The sequence below is a fragment of the Acanthisitta chloris genome, unplaced genomic scaffold (assembly GCF_000695815.1).
Source record: "Acanthisitta chloris isolate BGI_N310 unplaced genomic scaffold, ASM69581v1 scaffold29725, whole genome shotgun sequence".
Classification (NCBI taxonomy): domain Eukaryota; kingdom Metazoa; phylum Chordata; class Aves; order Passeriformes; family Acanthisittidae; genus Acanthisitta; species Acanthisitta chloris.
This window is the reverse complement of record NW_008674841.1, coordinates 1-17842: the sequence shown is the minus strand read 5'-3', so window position 1 is coordinate 17842 and position 17842 is coordinate 1. Positions and strand designations below refer to the sequence as shown.

At 44.8% G+C, this 17842-nt stretch overlaps 2 protein-coding genes across 2 annotated transcripts in view; one reads left to right on the top strand and one right to left on the bottom strand.

Annotated features, from left to right (window-relative positions):
• The window catches only part of GTF3C1 (general transcription factor IIIC, polypeptide 1, alpha 220kDa), a gene marked incomplete at its 5' end in the record, with an annotated part of 34915 nt that extends 18041 nt beyond the window's left edge, over positions 1–16874 (top strand). The window contains 17 exons of the mRNA XM_009075499.1: positions 12–147; positions 1921–2002; positions 2615–2800; positions 3329–3486; positions 3631–3773; positions 3964–4045; positions 4930–5042; positions 5982–6044; positions 6561–6654; positions 7411–7583; positions 8276–8560; positions 10509–10762; positions 11967–12253; positions 12779–13409; positions 14850–14889; positions 15595–15787; positions 16653–16874. Of these exons, the coding sequence (XP_009073747.1) occupies positions 12–147; positions 1921–2002; positions 2615–2800; positions 3329–3486; positions 3631–3773; positions 3964–4045; positions 4930–5042; positions 5982–6044; positions 6561–6654; positions 7411–7583; positions 8276–8560; positions 10509–10762; positions 11967–12253; positions 12779–13409; positions 14850–14889; positions 15595–15787; positions 16653–16874 (3142 nt within the window). The remainder of the gene's footprint in view (positions 1–11; positions 148–1920; positions 2003–2614; positions 2801–3328; positions 3487–3630; positions 3774–3963; positions 4046–4929; positions 5043–5981; positions 6045–6560; positions 6655–7410; positions 7584–8275; positions 8561–10508; positions 10763–11966; positions 12254–12778; positions 13410–14849; positions 14890–15594; positions 15788–16652) is intronic.
• Positions 16875–17725: 851 nt separating this feature from the next.
• POLR3K (polymerase (RNA) III (DNA directed) polypeptide K, 12.3 kDa) lies at positions 17726–17839 on the bottom strand (the record flags this gene model as incomplete). Its single annotated transcript, XM_009075498.1, has 1 exon — positions 17726–17839. A coding segment is annotated over one exon (114 nt), but the record flags the coding sequence as incomplete, so codon positions are not given.
• Positions 17840–17842: the final 3 nt, after the last annotated feature.

Sequence of the window (17842 nt, the reverse complement as noted above, 5' to 3'; positions counted from 1 at the left end):
CCTGCTGTTAGGGGCAGCCGAGAGGTGGTTGATGATGGATCTATCCCTGGAGATGGGTTAGGAGCTGCAGGCCTGGATTCCAGCTTTTATGGCCATCTAAAACGCAACTGGATCTGGACAAGCTACATCATCAATAAGACTAAGAAGGTTGGTATTGTAAAATTTATATACTGCACTGACTTTTCCAAACGTTAATATTCCTAAGGTTGAGATGCTGACAGCAAAGTCTTACTGCTCACATCCATCCTGGTTGGGTGTCTCAGGAAGGCTTTGCATCACTGGAAGGAAAGGAATGTCAAGTGTGGTCAGTCTTGGTGCTGAAGGGATTGGAAGAATTGGGCATAAACTTTACTGAAAGCTGAATTTGTTAGTAAGCTGGTTAGTCCATCCAACCAAAGGAGAAATGCTCTGTTAAGCAAGTAGTTTAGACTATGTGGTGGTACCTCTTGCCCTTCTGGGACATAGAAGTTGTCAGACAAAAACTGAAGCATCCAGAACAAGAAAATATACATGGAAAAAGATAAAACCAAAACTAGGGAGCTCAGCATATGCAAAGCAGATTGCCCATCCTGGCTCTGGCTCTGTCCTGTCTCCGAAGGCTGCCAACAAGAGATTGGCGGGGAGGGTTGTAGGAGCAAGGGATATTTCCTCAGCTGTCTGCAAGTTTGGCTCAAGGCTATTTTAAGCTTGGTGTTTCAAAGGAGTTAATAGCTTTTTCTTCTAGCATTAATTTGTCTGAGTGTGTTTTTGGACACATTTAAGTCTCTAGTAGCCACAACCTCATGCAGCAAAGCATTTCCAAGTGCTGTTATATGTCACCACTTCCTTCTGATGCTTTAAGCTCCCTAATAATTGTAGTGCTAAGGGGAGCTGTGAAAATTACAATCTCCATTACCCTTTCTGTTTCACTTGATTTTGTAAACATCTCTCATGTTTCCCATTATCAGCTCCTTTTTTTTAAGACTGGCATCTGCTATTCCCAGCATGGAATCTGTTCTGCCTTGAATCATTCTTGTTGCCTTTCCTTTAACCTGTTACAGTTCTATTGTTTCTTTTTTAAGGTGGAAGTAGAATCACAAAGTGCTTTCAGGCTGTGCCCAACCATGGATTTTTACAGTTGCATAGTGTTGCTTTTCTTCCCTAAGAATTCCATACTTTTCCTTTGCTTTTTCACCAGTGCCAAGCATTGAACAGGAACTTTCACAGAACTGGCTGTAATTACCCTCTCCTAAGCAGTGGTCAAATTATAGCCTAGCAGTGCATATAAAATTAGAGCTCCTAATTCTTTTCCCTCAGGCAGGATCATTTCACTCTTAATTTCATCTGCTGTTCAGTCACGTAGTGTTCAGCATTAACAGCACCTCCAGCAATTCTTCAGTCTCTTCTTCCCTCTCTGTGTTGTGACCAACTTCTGCCCCCAGGGAACTCCACACGAGAGAAATGGTTTTGCAGAGGTTGGCAAAACTCCTAATATGTTGCAATCAGTTCAGGCTCAGAGTTAAGATGGACAGGATATGGTGTAGGAGGCAATTCCTCCGTGTTTGGGTTTGCATTTTGGCTTTGTGCTTTTTGGAAGTTCCTTTGGAATGTAAAACGTTTTGAAAAAATACTGTTCTGCAGCAAATTCTGCTCAGCCTCTGTAGCAATGAAACACACAAGCATTTCTTTCCCGTGAGTGGATTTGCTGGAGTTCTGACCTTCATAATGTAGTGGTCATTACAGTGTGATTGAAGAAAAGCTCTGGAGCCTTTCTAATACATGGTAGTGACAAGGCAAATGAGTTCTTTGTTGTAGCCAGAGATCTTTTCCTTTATACTGAAATTTTGTTGCTGACACTACTCAGAGCTTGGCACATCCAGTGTTGTTAAAAGCAGAGCACTCCTTTTGCATGTCACCTTTGTTAAAGCTGTGTTGTCTTAGGAAAATACAGTGTCTGAGAATGGACTGACAGCGAGACTCCAAACCTTCCTGACAAAACACCCCCTGACACTCAGCACTGCAGGTAAGGTGGTGGGGCTGAAGCTGTGTCTTTGCCAAACCCAGCAGTGGGGGTTATTCTTGTCTCTGTACAGTAATCTAGGATGCTTCTGGGGCAGTAAAATAGCTAAATCACTTCATTCCTTGTTTCTGGTTGCATGGAACAATAATTTTTATCCAGTATTGGTGACATGGGTTGTTCCTGTCTCCTTACAATGATCTAGGATACTTCTGGGGTTGTAAAATAGATGTATAAATAATTTCTTAAGAGAACAATAATTTTTATCCTTTGTAATTTCGGATGTGCAGTTTGCAGAAAGCCTAGAGAGACCAATGTTTTGTAGCACTGTTATGCAGCCTAATGTTTGAGCTGAGGAGGGGGAAATGCTTCAGGTAGAATGTAAATCCTCAGCTCCATCCCCTTGTGTTAGTAATTACTTGATGATTCCTCATTTTTGTGGGATTTCAGGCTGTGAGCTGTTGAGATATGGCACGAGATGACATGACTGACAAAGGGCAGTCTGAGAGCACATCTGTCTTTTAATGCACTGAAACTTTGGCGTTTGCTCTTTATACCTTAATATCATTGAATGTCACTGCTGTAAAGCTCCACTACTGTAAATATATGTCATTTTAGGTAACAAAATGAGCATTTTGGGAGAAGCAAAGGTAGGATCAGAGTCACTTGCCCAGAAAGAGGAATGTATTGAACTAAGTGTAGAATCAACCCAGGATCGAACGAAACGAGTGAGAGGTGGGAAAAGCCAAAAAAGGAAGAGACTTAGAAAAGATGTTGGAAAGAAGACAAAGAAGAAAAAGAAAGGTAAGAAACAGGACAAAGTAGCATTCTTTGCTGTGCTTAGGCCTGTTGGAAGCTGCTTTAGAAAAGCTGATCTGACTGTCCTGTAGTGTGGGACATGGCAGTTTACTGGCCATGCTTAGGGCTGCCTCTGTCAGCGAAGAGGTTCAGGTGTCCTGGGGCTGTGTACAAGCTCTGAGGTGGAACTGTGAGCTGTGTGTGAACCAGGATTCAGATAACACTGCTGTGCTCTACAGGCTACAGAGATGCTGATGGTATCTGTGCAAGGTCAGCTCCTTGCAATGCATCACCAGCTGTTGACAGCTGGCTTAAAGGTTCTGCACAGAGTAATGCTCTAGGCTGTCAGTTTGCCAATTACAAATGCTTGTTTTCTCATTCCTGGGAGAGCTGCTGATGCATTTTACTTTCTGAGGTGCTGCTTCCTTCCCTGCTCTTGGCCCTCTTTGCTGGTGCCGATACTGTCTGCGAGGGGAGTTTGAATGGATGGGATACACAGTGCTAAGTGTCTCCTTGTTCCCCTGGGTTTGCTAGAAGAGAAGTCTGCAGACAAAAGCAAAAGGCTGCGGTACCACGACAAGGCAGACCAGAGTGCCCTGCTGAGAATGACTCGGCTGCGTGTCACCTGGACGGTGCAGGAGGACAGTCTGCTCATGCTGTGCCGCATTGCCAGCCACGTGCTGAATGCAAAGGTGGGTCACAGACCCCTGGCACTGAGCTCCTGTGTGCTGAACACCACCTCAGCACTCCAGAGAGTTCATCCTGGTCCTGCCCATCGTTTGTGCACACCAGAGCTGAAGTCTAGCTAACTCCTGACGTGTTTGCTCTTCGTGCAGGTCAAAGGGCCCTTTGTGCCATGGCAGGTGGTTCGGGACATCATGCACAGCAGCTTTGAGGAGTCCCTGGACAAAACCTCCCACTCTGTGGGGCGAAGAGCTCGTTACATTGTCAGAAACCCACAGACCTATCTCAACTACAAGTAAGGAGGTTTCTATGTTCTGTGTACAGGCTAAATTCTCCTGAGATTAAGTAAGGATGAACCTCCTGTGTTTTTCTCTTGTTTCATGTGGCTTATAAATTTCACTCTGTTTGCACCTATTGCTGTCAAATCTGTATTGAACTGGGAAAGTTTCAACTCTGGGCAACAACTTCCTTTGTGTCTGTTGCAGAGTTTGCCTTGCTGAGGTTTACCAAGACAAAGCCCTCATTGAGGATTTCATGCACAGAGAAAATAACTATGAAGACCCACAGGTAGGAGGGAAGTATTCCAAAAGGTCACAGAGGACTTTACACTGTTTGGATTACTGAGCACTTGCACTGTTTGAATTGCTATGATTTCATGTCTTGTCTCTCCCTGGAACCCTTAAGTTATTCTAAAAACAGCATCAGTGTAACAAAGCATCATTATTGCTGGTTTGGGAGCAAAGAGGACACAGGCACATAAACAGCCTCCTGGGCAACAAAAATTTGGGGTTTTTTTCAATGTGCTTGTTTAGAAACATCCATGACTAAACATCTGTATCCACTGGGGTTTTTTTTATCCTCTCAGCCTCATTGTTATCTGAGCAAGAAAACATTTTTGCTCTGTAATTTCTTGCCTTTATTCCAGTTGCATGTTGAAATATGACCTTAACTTCTGAGGATGAATGCAAGTAAATTCCATGAGATAAGCCTTGGTTTGATCAGCCAGAAGATTTTATTTCATTTTTTAGCTTTTTATGGCTTAAATGAACAACAATTTCAAATTGAAAAGTTGTCTAAACAGACTTCATGGAGAACGTGTAAAGCCTGAAGGGTCTGAAGAGAAAAAAATACTGAGCAGAAGCTTAAACAAAGCTCTAGCAAGAGATCAGCTGCTGTCAGTTCAGTAAATTGTTTCAGAACATATGTTCTTGGTGTTTGGCTTGTAGCTGTGAGAGTGATTACAGATGGAACCTGCAACTGGTTGCAAATCAGCAAATACAAACTCCATGGAGCTTTTTGATGCTTTCTCGTGGCTGTTGTACTGTTTCTGACTTGATAATTCCAACCCAGTGAGTTCTACAAGGATTTTCCATGGACACTTCAGTAGTAGAGGATCTTCTCCTGTCATAAGCAATTGAAATTGATAACATCTGTGTCTCTTCTTTTCTAAGGTTTGTGCAAAGGAGTTTAAAGAGTTTGTGGAAAGGCTGAAAGAGAAATTCAGTTCAACCCTGGCAAATCCCAAGCTTGAGATTCCTGACACTTTGCAGGAGCTGTTTGCCAGGTATTTTGGGGATGGTGCTTTTGGCTGTGCACATGGGCTGAGGCAGTGAGAGGGGACAGCACTGCAGAGCAGACACCTCTGTGCATGGTTTACACCCTCTGGTTCTCCTACTCTTAGACCAAAAGCAGTTTCAGTAAATACAAGCAGCAGTGTTGCTTTCAGATCCAAACCAGCTAAATACATATCCCTGATTTTCAGTTCTTTGCACAAACTTCCTGATGTTAAACCATTCACATTTTGCTAAAGAACTTTTAAACCTGAAATTCACAATATCAGGTTTTTCTCTCTTGTCAGTTCTTCAGCTTTGCTGTTAGAGATGGTGACACTCAGGTATAACTTTCCAATGCAATAGAAGATTTCACTTTGGCGTTTTCCAGAGTAACTGGCCCCATTTTGTATCACAATTTGTAGCTGGTTGCTCAGCTGAATTATCTCAGTGCTGCTAAAGCTGTTGATAAAGAAGAACACTCAGCCTTGTACAGCATTCTCCAGCTCCAGGCCATTAAACCTCCTCGTGATGAATAACACTTGAAGAGCAGTGTGGAAAATTTGGGTCTCAGACCATTTTATGATAACAAATTTAGCACCTTTGTAAATGTTCTTACTTTGGCAAGAGCTGTACATTACAGCAGGAGTGCTGCTGGTGGTAACTGGGAGTCAAAAGCTCAATAGAATGACAAATCCTTACAGTGCTGGACAGTCTCCTGTCCATGTGTGTTATCTCCTTGTCAGCAGGTATTTTAGTGGAGTGAGGGAGATGGATCTGGACAGTTCTGTCCAGGTTTGACCCTGTGCTGAGGGCTGCAGGAGCAGACAGGCCCTGCACTGCTTCAGCACTTGTCTCCTTAGCAGTTGTGCTTGTCAGCCTCTGGGTTCCATGGCTGACAGAAAGGCACAGGATGTTACTCTTGTTCCACTTATTTCCTTTCCCTTGACTAGATTTCGAGTTTTGGCAATTGGAGAAGACACGAATCAAGGCACAAAGGAGGATAATTTAAGCAGGTGAGTAGCAGTAGTACGTTCTAGGACTCCAAGGCCATGTTAGCCCCTTGTATCTCTGAGAGTCATAGAAGTTATCTTCTAATTCAGAACTTTTTCATCTGTTTGTTGCAGTGCATAAATGTATTAACAGAAAAATACTTTCACAAGGCTGTAGGGACCTCTGGCATAGATTTGGTGAATAAAATGACAGCAGCAATGACCTCAGATAGTGGTCTGTTATCATCAGGACAACAGTGTCTGTTTTCTGTGTGGGTGCTGTACTTAAGAGAGTGAGATGTTACCAAAGACAACTTCATTTTGTGTGAGATTGTCTGGACTGATCCAAAAACACAGGGAGGAAGTTCAGGGAAAATGTAGCAGGCTCCTTTGTATTGATGATCCTCAGCTGATGGATCTCCTGCCTTTGTGCAGCTATTCCAGAAGCAGATGATGGAGTTTCTATGTGTTTGTGCTGGTTTAGTAGGTACCTCATGCTCAAAAATCACCATCAATAAACTTTTGGTTTTTTTCTTTCAGTGTTTATGATATTCATTTTCTAGTGCTACAGAATCTGATTCAGAGCACATTGGCACTCTCAGATAACCAGATGAAATCTTGCCAGTCATTTCAGGTACAGTATCTGGACCAATTTTTACTGCCCATAGAATCATAGAATTGTTTAGCTTGGAAAAGATGGGCTTGAAGGTCCTTTGCAACCCAAACCATTCTGGAATTCTATGAAATCATATGTTCAAGGCAGATTTTCAGTATGCTGCTTTTCTCTCTGAGGATGAGATTGCAAGATGTGAAGTTGAAACCATCCCTAAAAACCATAGGAGCAAAACTCCACATTGCTTCCATTGGGTCAAACTGTGTCCTTATTTAGTGCCCACTTGAGCAGTTGGAATGCCCTGGAAGAGATACCACAAAACCAGTCCTAATATCCAGCTGACACTGGTTGGGGACCACAGTATCTTCTACCAGTCAGGTGCTTAAATAAGGTTAGCAGTTCAAAGGGAATTGAATGTCTCAGCAGCAGGCAGGAGTGGAGCCTAGAAAGCCAAGCTCAAAGAAGCATGTGTTCCTGCTAAAATAATGAGAAGTATCTACCAAAATGTGTTACAGAGGAGCATTTTCAACATCCCTAACTCTAGTGAGAGCCTGATCCCATTCTGAATATCAAGTGTCGTATAGCATTTAGCTAATTTAATTGGCATTTACTGTGGGAAGTCTGGAAGCCCATAAAAGGAACAGAATAGCAGTTCAGTTAATTGATGTGCATCATTTCCATTCTGGCTCGTAGCTTCATAGCCATTTAGTTAATGTAAACCTCTAGGTCTAGACTCAGAGCTAGCACTGCCTCTTGCACTGAAGGGCTTTGTTGTAGACATTCCGGCTGTACCGTGAGTACCACGACGACGTCCTGGTCAAGGCTTTCCTGGAGTGCCAGAAGAGAAGTTTGGTGAATCGTCGCCGTGTCAACCACATGCTGGGGCCAAAGAAGTACAGAGCTCTGCCTTTTGTGCCCATGTCCTACCAGCTCTCCCAGAGTTACTACAGGTGGGTGTCAGAACAGGCACTGCCTGTGACGCGGCAGTCGAGGGCTGTGCTCAGGCTTGGGCCTCTCACTTTGCAAAGGACACTGAGTGTGTCCAGCCAAGAGCAACGAGGGCAGGAAAGGTCTGGAGAACATGTCCTGTGAGGAAGGGCTGAGGGAGTTAGGTTTGGTTAGCCTTGAGAAGAGGCTCAGGGGTGAACTCATGGATGGCTACAACTCCCTGACAGGGTTGGAGAGAGGTGGGGGATATATCTCCTGCCATGGCTGCAGGGAGAGGACTAGAGGGAATGGCCTTGAGCTGAGACAAGGGAGACTCAGAGTAAATGTTGAGATTTATTTTTTTCCAGTTCAGGCACTGGAATGGGTTTGCCCTGGGAGGTGGTGGAGTCACTTGGAAGGTGTCTGGATCTGATGCTGGAGGATGTGGTGGAGGGTTTAGGGATTACAGCAGTGACAGGTTAATGGTTGGACATCTTCTATTTGCTGTATAGTGTCTGACTCTTACATGGTGCATAAATGTGCAATGTTCTGGAACTAGTAAAAGGACTGTGAAAGCAGATGTAGAAGGTACTTGGTCACCAACTCTAGCATGGAACTGTTTGGCTGCTTTGTGCTATCATGGGTCTAAAATTCCTACACAGTAAGAACAGATGGTGAAGGATTTGTGTGGCTTTGGCTTTGTGTTTTTGTCCAGAGTGTTTACGTGGCGGTTCCCCAGCACCATTTGTACAGAGTCCTTCCAGTTCCTCGAGAAGCTCAAGGATGCTGAAAAATCAGACCAGCCAGATCACTTCTCCTTCAAAGATCAAGAGAACACATCCTCAGAAGGCATGGTGGCATTTCCTATGGATGGGCCTGGAGGGCAATGTGTGGCAATGCTCTCCCTGTTCTCCCTGGGCCTTGTGTCTGTGAGTGTGAGAATCCCCGAGCAGATTGTTGTGGTGGACAGCACCATGGTGGAAAACGAAGTGATAAAAAGGTAAATGCTGTTATTTCTGCTAAATAACTAAGCTTTGGGGATGACTTGAATGAAGTGGGATGGGCGTTAGCATTCCCTGCACTGCACTGTGGCATTTTACCGTGATGCTGTTCAGGTTTTTATTTCTGAGGGAGCGTTCTGAAGATTTAACAGCACTTTAGTTAGTGCCTGTCATCATAGCCTTGGACTGCATTTGTCTTCACACGTGGCATTTAAATTGCTCAGCACTCCAGAGCCATCGGAGCCGATGTGGGAAGGAGAGCACTGGGTGCAGCATGAGCATTTCCACCAACGTTGTGCTTTGCCATCCCAAAGACTGAGCAGGGTTAGCAGCAAGGTGAAACCTCTCACACAGCATTGCTCTGTGTGCTGCCTCCTCTTTGATTCTTACTTTAATTGCAGCCTGCAGTAATGGCATTCCACTGATACTGAAGCTCTCCCCAGGCAGTTTGATCCTGTGAGCAGTTATCCTTACAGTCATTATGTGTTTCCTTAAGAGTGCAACTAAAATCTCTTGCTGTAGTTTAACCTGCTGCTTCCTGTTGTATATATACATGGAAAATACTTTTTTTTTTCTCTTTAGAGCAGCTTAATACCTATTTGAAGACTTACATAGTCCTCCTCCTATAACATGCTGTTCTCTAAAATGAGCAGCTTCAGTTCCTTTACTTGTGTCTTTGGCACATTATTCCTGTTATCCAGATCTCTGTCTTGCTCATGATTTTCTTCTGCACTGAACTGTGATGTCAACAACCAAATGCCATGCTCTTGCTGGCAGGTCTGTGCCAATTCCATCCTGTTATATAGGTGAAACACCTGCTAATGAATCACAAGATGCTGAATGAAAAAAAAAACAGCCCCCCCAGCAGTGCAGTGATCCAGGCACAGCTCATGATTCTTGTGATTCATTCTAACAAGTTTCTTTTCCTGTACCTAGTTAGTTGTTTCCTCTTGGTGCTGAGGGACAGATGCACAGTACTCTTACATAAATAGTATGCATAGGAATGTTTGTCATTGGTCCCTGCTCTTTTCCAGGCTGTTTCTCCAGATTGCTGGAGATGTTCTGAATGCAAATCCCATCCTCTCATGTCCTTCAGCCTCTCCAGTCTGCTGATCTTGTGCAAACTGGAGAAACTCTTTTATCACCCAGGTCATTAGCAAAATACACTGAGTATCTGCTGAGTACAGGCACCTTCCAACTCCTAGTGTACTCACACTGTTTGTTCTAAATGATGTGTTCCCTTTGGGTTATAAATATGTTTTCAAAGAAGGTACTTAAGATCCTTAACCAAAGGTTCCTGCCAACCTTTTCTGTCTCTGCTTAAAACAAAGGCAACTTCAGAGTTAGATCAGGTTGTTCAGAGCCTTCAGCTTTATCCATCGTGGCTCTTGCTGTGTCCTGGAAAGAAAGTGTTGCTTTGACTAAGTTTGTTTCTGGGAAATATATCCTGGCTGCTACTGCTATTCTTTTTTTATGTGCAGGCTGTCTGCAGTTTGGGTTTTGGTGGTGGTTTTTTAGCCTTTTTTAAAGTAACTGAAGTCTTTGGTCTGTAATTCTTTCTCCTCCTTTTCTCCCTTAAAAACAAACACTGTCTGCCCTATACTGCAGCATCCTTCATGATCTCAGAGCCTAACAGATGTTCCCATGATGAAGTGTCTGCTGAACTAAAAAAGGTTCAGCACTGTAAACTGAGATTTTTTTGGGTTCTTTTCAAAATATCTGCCAAAAAAAGAGAGTTTCCTTTTCCAAAGACCTTTAGTGTATTTTCTTTTCTGTAGTTGCTTATTCTCAGTGCTTTAAATCAACCTGTTGTGGACAACCCTCAGCTGTCCATGCCTAAAGAGGAGAGTGCAGAGTGCTGTGTTCTTGCTCTGCTCAGTGTGATGAGTCCCTTTCTTATTTTGGGAAATAACCCCAACAAACAAACAAAACATCTGTTTGCTGTAGTTTGGGCAAAGAAGGGCTGGAGGACGACGAAGACGATGACGATGACTTAGATGACAACTCTGGAGGCAAACGGAGGATTGAAGTGAAAGCTCGTCAGGCCTCTCACACTAATTACTTACTGATGAGAGGCTACTACTCCCCTGGAATTGTCAGCACACGCAACCTGAGCCCCAGTGACAACATTGTGGTCAACTCCTGCCAGGTGAAGGTCAAGCTGCGATGCACACCAGTCCCAGGAAGGCTCAGCTCTCCAGGTTAGTTTGTTGGGTCTAACTCACACCCCAGTGGGTTGAAGCAGGAGAGAAAGTGAACTCATCTACTGAGGAACTGATTTAAACTACATTCTGTTTTCATCACACATGCAGTTTGTAGTGCTTTCTCTCCTGAGACAAACAGATGGTTGACTAAGAGGCACCTCTGGTTTGCAACAAGTGCTTGTCTTTGTTTCATGTTGTGTGAAACTGTTAATCCAAAGAGGAAGTCTCTCCTCTGCTCTGTTACCCTTGTCCAGGAGGTTTTTCAGTCCCTTCTGCAACTTAAAATACCATTTTCTGTCACACTCAGACTTCTGTGGAGAAACCAAACTCTTTCAGAGCTCCTTGCATGGAAATTCACACTTACTGTCCCATGCTCTTGCCTGAAATAGTGGTGTCCACTGTCTGACCTCTTACCTAGAGTAACTCAAACGTTTGGAGAGTGTTTAGAGCTTAAATGTTTGCAGCCCATCAGCACTGCCCCTTCTTAAAGAGCATCTTGCTTTCAGCTGTAATGCAAATGTATCCAGAACCTTTAGCTCTTCAGCTGAAAGGTCTAGTGCTGTCCCTGCCCCAGTGCTATTCCCATTGTGGTAGAAGTAAAATAGAAATTCTTTCTCCTGTCCCTGCTGCCAGTCATGCCCTCCAGGTCTGCTGAGCTGGCTGCTTATTACAGCTGATCTCATTTTTCCCTGGCTGTCAAGGAAGCACAGCTGTCATAAGTGTCCCCCAGGCACAGTGTGAAGCAGCCTGCTGAAAAAAAAGGGGGGAAAAGCAGGAAAAAGAGTGCCAGAGCTGTCCTCTAATCACCCAGGATGGGAGAAGGGGTTATATGGCTTCAGCTTCTCAATACTTGTGTACAGGAGGGTAAGTTTTGGGCAGGGATGGGCTGTCTCCAAACACAGAGATGCTTTGTGAGACTAACTGTGCTAAGACATTGTCAAGGGGTAGTTTAAACGATATATGGCCATGGGTTTTTTTGATTAACAGCATTTCCTTGGCCTGTAATTTTCACTTGACCTTCTAAAGCAGAAAGAAAAAAGGAAAGTGCAGCAATGAAGATGGAAAACTGAGCTCTGTTTTTAATTGGAGAACTCTAGAACACCTCTAATCTGTTTGTCTCAAAATATTTATCTTTCTGTAGTGTATTGTACAGTAACAACTACTTCACAGCTCATACTCCTCTGTTTTATTTGCTTTGCAGTTCCTTCTCTGCTAGATAACATGGCTGTGGGAATCTCCTGCCTCCCTGAAACTTTTACCAGGTTGATCAAAGTCCAGGACGAAAATTACGAGGTTGACAAGTTTCTTCATGAGTGTAGAGAACATCATGGTTACACTCCCGGGGATGTAGCAGCTGTTCTGGAGATCCGAAATGCAATAGAGGCAACTTCCCACTTTGGAATTTGCAGAGCTGAGCTGAGCAAATCTTTCTGCAGCTACGAGGAGGAGGAACCTGGACACACCAGGAGCCTGGAGCAGTACATTCAGGTGGTTTTACAGCCAGCTGCTTTCCATGCATGAATGTCTGCATGGTCAGTATTCCCCCTGAACAGGACAAGCTTCCAGGCTGTTGGGAGCAACTCTAAATGGAACAATGCTGTTTATATTAGGCAACAGATCACACACCAAACCTGATAGAAAACTTGCCTCAAAGTTAGTAATGCCAAAAATTAAAGCAGCACTTAATCAAAGACAGGAATGAAGTGTTTCAGAAACATAGAGGTGCCAACATCCACCTTTTGGAAGCAAAATCCTCTTTCCCAGTTATATTTTGAACTTAATTTAAGCTGAACAAAAATGTCTTGTGCTGTAATTTCAGGAAAGTTTAAGGGATAAAATATCTTTTCAACTTCAGTGCAGCAGGATGCAAAACTGAACCTTCTACTAAGCTCTTGCTCCTTCCCTGCTGCTAGTTAAAGATGGCAATTGTGTGACACTTGGTTAAACTGACATTTTCCTGTGAAAGCTCCTGAGATAATTCATGTTGGGGGGTTTTTTGGGTTTTTTTTGTAGGACCTTATCGAAATGCAGCAGGTTTTAGAAGTAGGAGGCCACTCAGTGAGACTGGTTGCAGCAGTGTTTGCCAAGCCATGGCTGTTACATTCAGTGTGTCTGAAGAACAAAGCAGACGATGGTGATCAGCGAGGTGCAGACACCACTCTCCCAGATGTGCCCCAGGAGAGCCTCCCGTCAGAGGCAAGGAAGGGAGAGGAATGTTTGGGAGAGGAGGAACAGCTGGGAAAAGACACACCCTCTGTCAGTGATGAAGAACCCCCGAGGAAGAGATGCAGGACTGATGTCCTTCAGGAGGACAGTCTGGGAACTGCAGCTGGAAGTCACTCTGACGCAGGAGTCGCTGATCCTGTCACAGCAAAGGAAGCTGTGCCAGGGGATGAAGAAGGAGAATCCCTGGGAGGACAGGCAGAACAGCCAGCTGAACTGCCAGAGAGTGCTCCAGAGGCTGGGAATGTGGGCACTTCTTGCAAGGAACAAGATAAACCTTGTTCTGAGGACAAAGAACTTGAAGCAGGGAATGATGAGCTCCCCACTGAGCACAACAAGCAGATCCCCAGCCTGGAACAGTCAGCCAGTGAGCAGGACGATGATCTTTCCTACCTACAGGAGAACCCAGGAGTCTCTAAAGGTATGTAGGAGCACTCTGTGTCTGAGAAATAGGGACTAGCCCATCATCAGTTGATCCCAAATGGATAGCTCCATTTTACAAGCAAATCCTAGATTCTTTAGGAAGCTGCACCAGAGAGAGATCGTCACTTCTCACAGACAAACTGGCACTTCAGCTGGAAGTTCTTAGAGTTTTCAAATGCATGTAAGATTCCTTCCTATGCCTTTTGCTGGAATGACTAGTCCAGAAATATGTTTTCCTTAGAAACTCATTTCCATGTCTTACCCTTCTCCAAAATCATCTGGAGCTGAAGTTTCTCATCTCTGGCTCCAGTCCAGAGGGCAGACATCTCTAAGCCTAGACAGCACAGCACTGCTGATGTGCATTTAGCTAAAAGTCCTGAAGTCATTAAACCATTCACCAGGAAGCAGCACATGCCAGTGAGATTAACAGCCTCGTTTGTAACCCAATTGGACTTCATTTTCATTTCCTTTTTACTGCCAGTTTTCTGTTTTAATAGCTACTAGTGCTTGCCAGGCCTTACATTAAGTAGGTTGTGGGGGATTTTATTTTGGTTGTGTTTTTATCGGCTCTGATTTCAGGCTGAATCACAAGCTGACTGCTCGTGGGGGATCTTGCCAAGCTCTGCTGGTGTGCCCACGTTCAGAGAGGCAGCTGCCACGTGAATCAGTGCAGCCTGATCCCTAACAGCTCAGACCTTGGGATTGTTTCACTAGAGCCTTCCTGCAGGAAATGGACCTGGGGCTGTCCAAACAGCAGAGACCTCAGCAGCTCCTAACATGAAACTAGCAAAGTCCTCCTTTGGATTTAACTTCCTTAGCTTGTTTGTAACAAGGAGGGGAAAAAATAGTTACATTATCAGAGTTCCTGCCGGTGTGGTTGAAGGGCAGCTGAAGGGTGTAAGTGTGCTGAAACCAAAGCTGTTAGCCTCTGGGTGTGGTAGGAATACCTCTGTGAAGTAATTGTCTCCTTAAAATCCATGACATAATGTGACGGGAGGTGCAGAGACAAACCTCCACTTGGAAACTGAGCCCTGCTGGAACACTCAGACTGCTGCCCAACCAACTTCCAGGGGATTTCCAGGAGCCTCAGGTTGACCAAAGCTGAAGCCCTGCCCAGCTCTCTGTGAAACTCAGTTCTGTCAGCCCATACAGTCACCTGTGGTTCAGCCATGTCATCAGACTTCTAGGAAAAAACTTCCTGCTGGGATCTGGGAAAAGAACCACAAGAAGTGTGGTTGAGTAGACAGATGAGGTTGTGGGAGGAGTGTGCTGCAGCAGGTTAGGGCAGTCAGTGGCAGCTTAGAGCAATACATGGTGCAGTTTGCTTGTGTGACATCCTAACAAGCTGTTGCACTTTACAGCTTGGCCACCTTTTACTTTCCTTCCAGCAGATAAAGAGCTTGGGTTAATTAGAAAATATGTGTCCTTTTCTTTCCAGGAAGTTCTGGGACAGATGTCTCACAGGCAGACAGGGACAGGTGAGTAAGAGACATTTGCAGAGGAACGAAACACTTGGCACTACCAAAACAATACTGCCAGCAATGACTTGGAAACCTTAGTATTATGCTCTGGGGGACAGTGAGCACTGAGGATGGAGAAACCCCATGTTCTGCTTCATGTTTCTCCTGCACATGTGCACACTGAGAGCATTTCTCTCTACCCAAAAACCAGCTAGCTCCAAATATCAGAAGAACAAAGCTGATTCTACCTCATAAGTAAGTCCAGTGCCTCAGCTTTGAGGTACCCAGGCCTGGAGAAACTGTAATATGAGACATGAGAATTTCCATGCAGGGTCTGTCTTTGGATTCCAAAATGCTAAAAATGAGGAATTTCTTTCCTACCAGAGCACTGCTGCTGCATGTTGCAGATTGGAGCAGGTTTGGGAAAACTTTTAGAGGATATTAGAGCCAATACCAAACAAAGCTTTGCTGGTCACTGAGACCCAGGGTACCTGCTGGGTGTATAGTGGTGCCAAAAGGGGTGAACACCTACTGAAATACTGCAGGTCTGTGGAGCTGTCTGGAAAATCAGCACCAGGCCCTGCTTAGAGCAGCCACAGGATTTACACCTGGCACATGAGCAAATGCTGATAGGGATGTAGGAGGAGTCTGTAACACAGAAATTGTGACAGTGGAAAATCACCTAGAAGAATTCCTGACAGAGCTGAGCTTTGCCTTTTGCAGGGCCTGTGAGAACGTTTGTTTCATTGGGAGGCCGTGGAGGATCGTGGATGGGACCCTGAACAAACCTGTGTGCAAGGGGATGATGGAGGCTGTGCTCTACCACATCATGACAAAGCCAGGCATCACGGAAGCAGTGCTGCTGCAGCATTACACTGGTGTGCTGCAGCCTGTGGCTGTTCTGGAGATCCTGAAGGTACCTGAGTCACCTGCAGCTCTCTCACTTCAGCTGCCACACTACTGGGGCTGTGAATGACCCACGAAAAACAACCTTCTCCCTTTAGTGCAAATTAACCACAGGCAGAGCAAGTCACTGTTCAGTGAGAAGGAAGCCTGATGTGCCTGTTCTTGAATTACTGTTACTGATTTTAAACTCTGAGCTTGCTTCTCAAGTGGATGTACAGGCAGTAGAAATTCCAGGTGGTTACTGAAAAGTGGGGGCTTGTCACTGTGAAACGTTAAGTTGGAGTGTTTAATGCAGTGTTAAATCACCAGAGATAATCAGAATTATCCTCATTTTTTTCCTTATATAGTTTCCAGACAGGCAGTCTCTGATGTCAGAATCAGACTGAAACATGTCTGTGCTGGCCAGTCTGTAAATCAGACTTTCTACCCTGACACCTACCTAAAGACCTCCATCCTGAACTGTGAAACCATTCATGCACATAAGATTTTGAGTTTCTCACATTTTTCCCCCCACATCTTGAGGTTTGAGTACCACCACTGCTACTTTGCAAATGAAACCTTACTTTGTATTTTTTTCCTATAAGGATTCAAAAGCTGAAGCACAGAAGTAACACTGCAGCTCTTCCCATGAGTATGTCGTCCCTGGCTAACTGGAAATCAGTATTCCAGTGCTCACATGAACTTCTGCCCAAAGGCTTGTCCATTTTGGTAGCAGTGCAGGTTGTGTGTTAGCAGTGGTGCACTGAGCAACCAGCTACTTTTGGTGTAAATTCTCCAGCATTTCTGAGAACACTGTGGGTAGAGCAGCATTCAGTGCATTGTTGTGTTTTCTCTGCTGCCACTGCTCAAACTAAAATATGCACATTTCTCCACAGGGTCTGGAAACTCTCGGTTGCATCAGACGTTTCTACATGAAAAAGTCATCCCCAGTATCACTCTTCTCTCAGCCAGTTGTGGAAGAACAACTAGACCATCCCAAACTGAGTGAAAGCCCAACAATATACTATGAGCCCACAATAGACTGTACTCTCAGGCTGGGGAGAGTGTTCCCCTGTGAAGTGAACTGGAATAAGTGGGTGCAGGTTATCCCTGTATAAAAGAGGTAAAGCTGAGTCATATTAAATGGGCTCAGCCTGTAGGAGGGAGTGTTAAAACAATCAAAGTTGCAATTTCTGCTCCATAATGTTTTTATGAAGTTACCATTTGTACTTCTGAATGTATTTAAACTGAGAATAAAGGCTGATGTTCAGACACAAGTACTATGTGATCCTACTTGAAGTATATTCTTTTTTTACCAGTAGTTGCTTGTAGAACATGTAGTTGTTCCTGCTTTATCTTACAGGTGTTCTAGCTCATAGCACAGGCCCCTTTGTTATTGCCAAGTGATACCAGTGGTTAACACTTTACTTCACCCTCAGCTGTGTGGCACAGCTCCTGCCTCTGTTTGGGAACTGTCCTTCAGTGTCATTACCCTAGGGCCTGTCTCTCTGTTGACACTGGTTTCTCTGTGTGCATAGTGTGAGTTTATTACATGTGCTTCAGCAGAATCAGTTAGGTTGGAAAAGACCTCTAAGATCATCGAGTCCAACCATCAATCCTGGCACTGCCAAGCCCACCACTGAACCATGTCCCCAAGTGCCACATCTGCCCATCTTCTAAATATCTCCAGGGATGGTGACTCCACCACTTCCCTGTGCAGCCTGTTCTAATGCTTGACAACATGTTCTGAGGAAGAAATTTTCCTGACTCTCAATCTAAACCTCCCCTGGTACAGGCACAACACCCTGCTGGAGCCTGACTGTGGCTCCAGCCGTGCAGAGCATCCTTACCTTGTCAGGTTTAAAACAGCCACGCAGGACACAGCTCCTTCCACCCAGTGCCAGGTTTATTGCAGGAGAAGGATCCCCGTGGCCCATCCCTCCCCCCTGCCGTACCCCCCGTGCCCCGCTCAGTCCCGCCAGCGGTGCCCGCACTGCGGGTTGCAGCACTTGTAGAAGGTGGTCATGGGCTCGTCGGCCGAGCGCGTCTGGATCTGCATGAAGTATGCGCGGGGGTGCTCGCACTT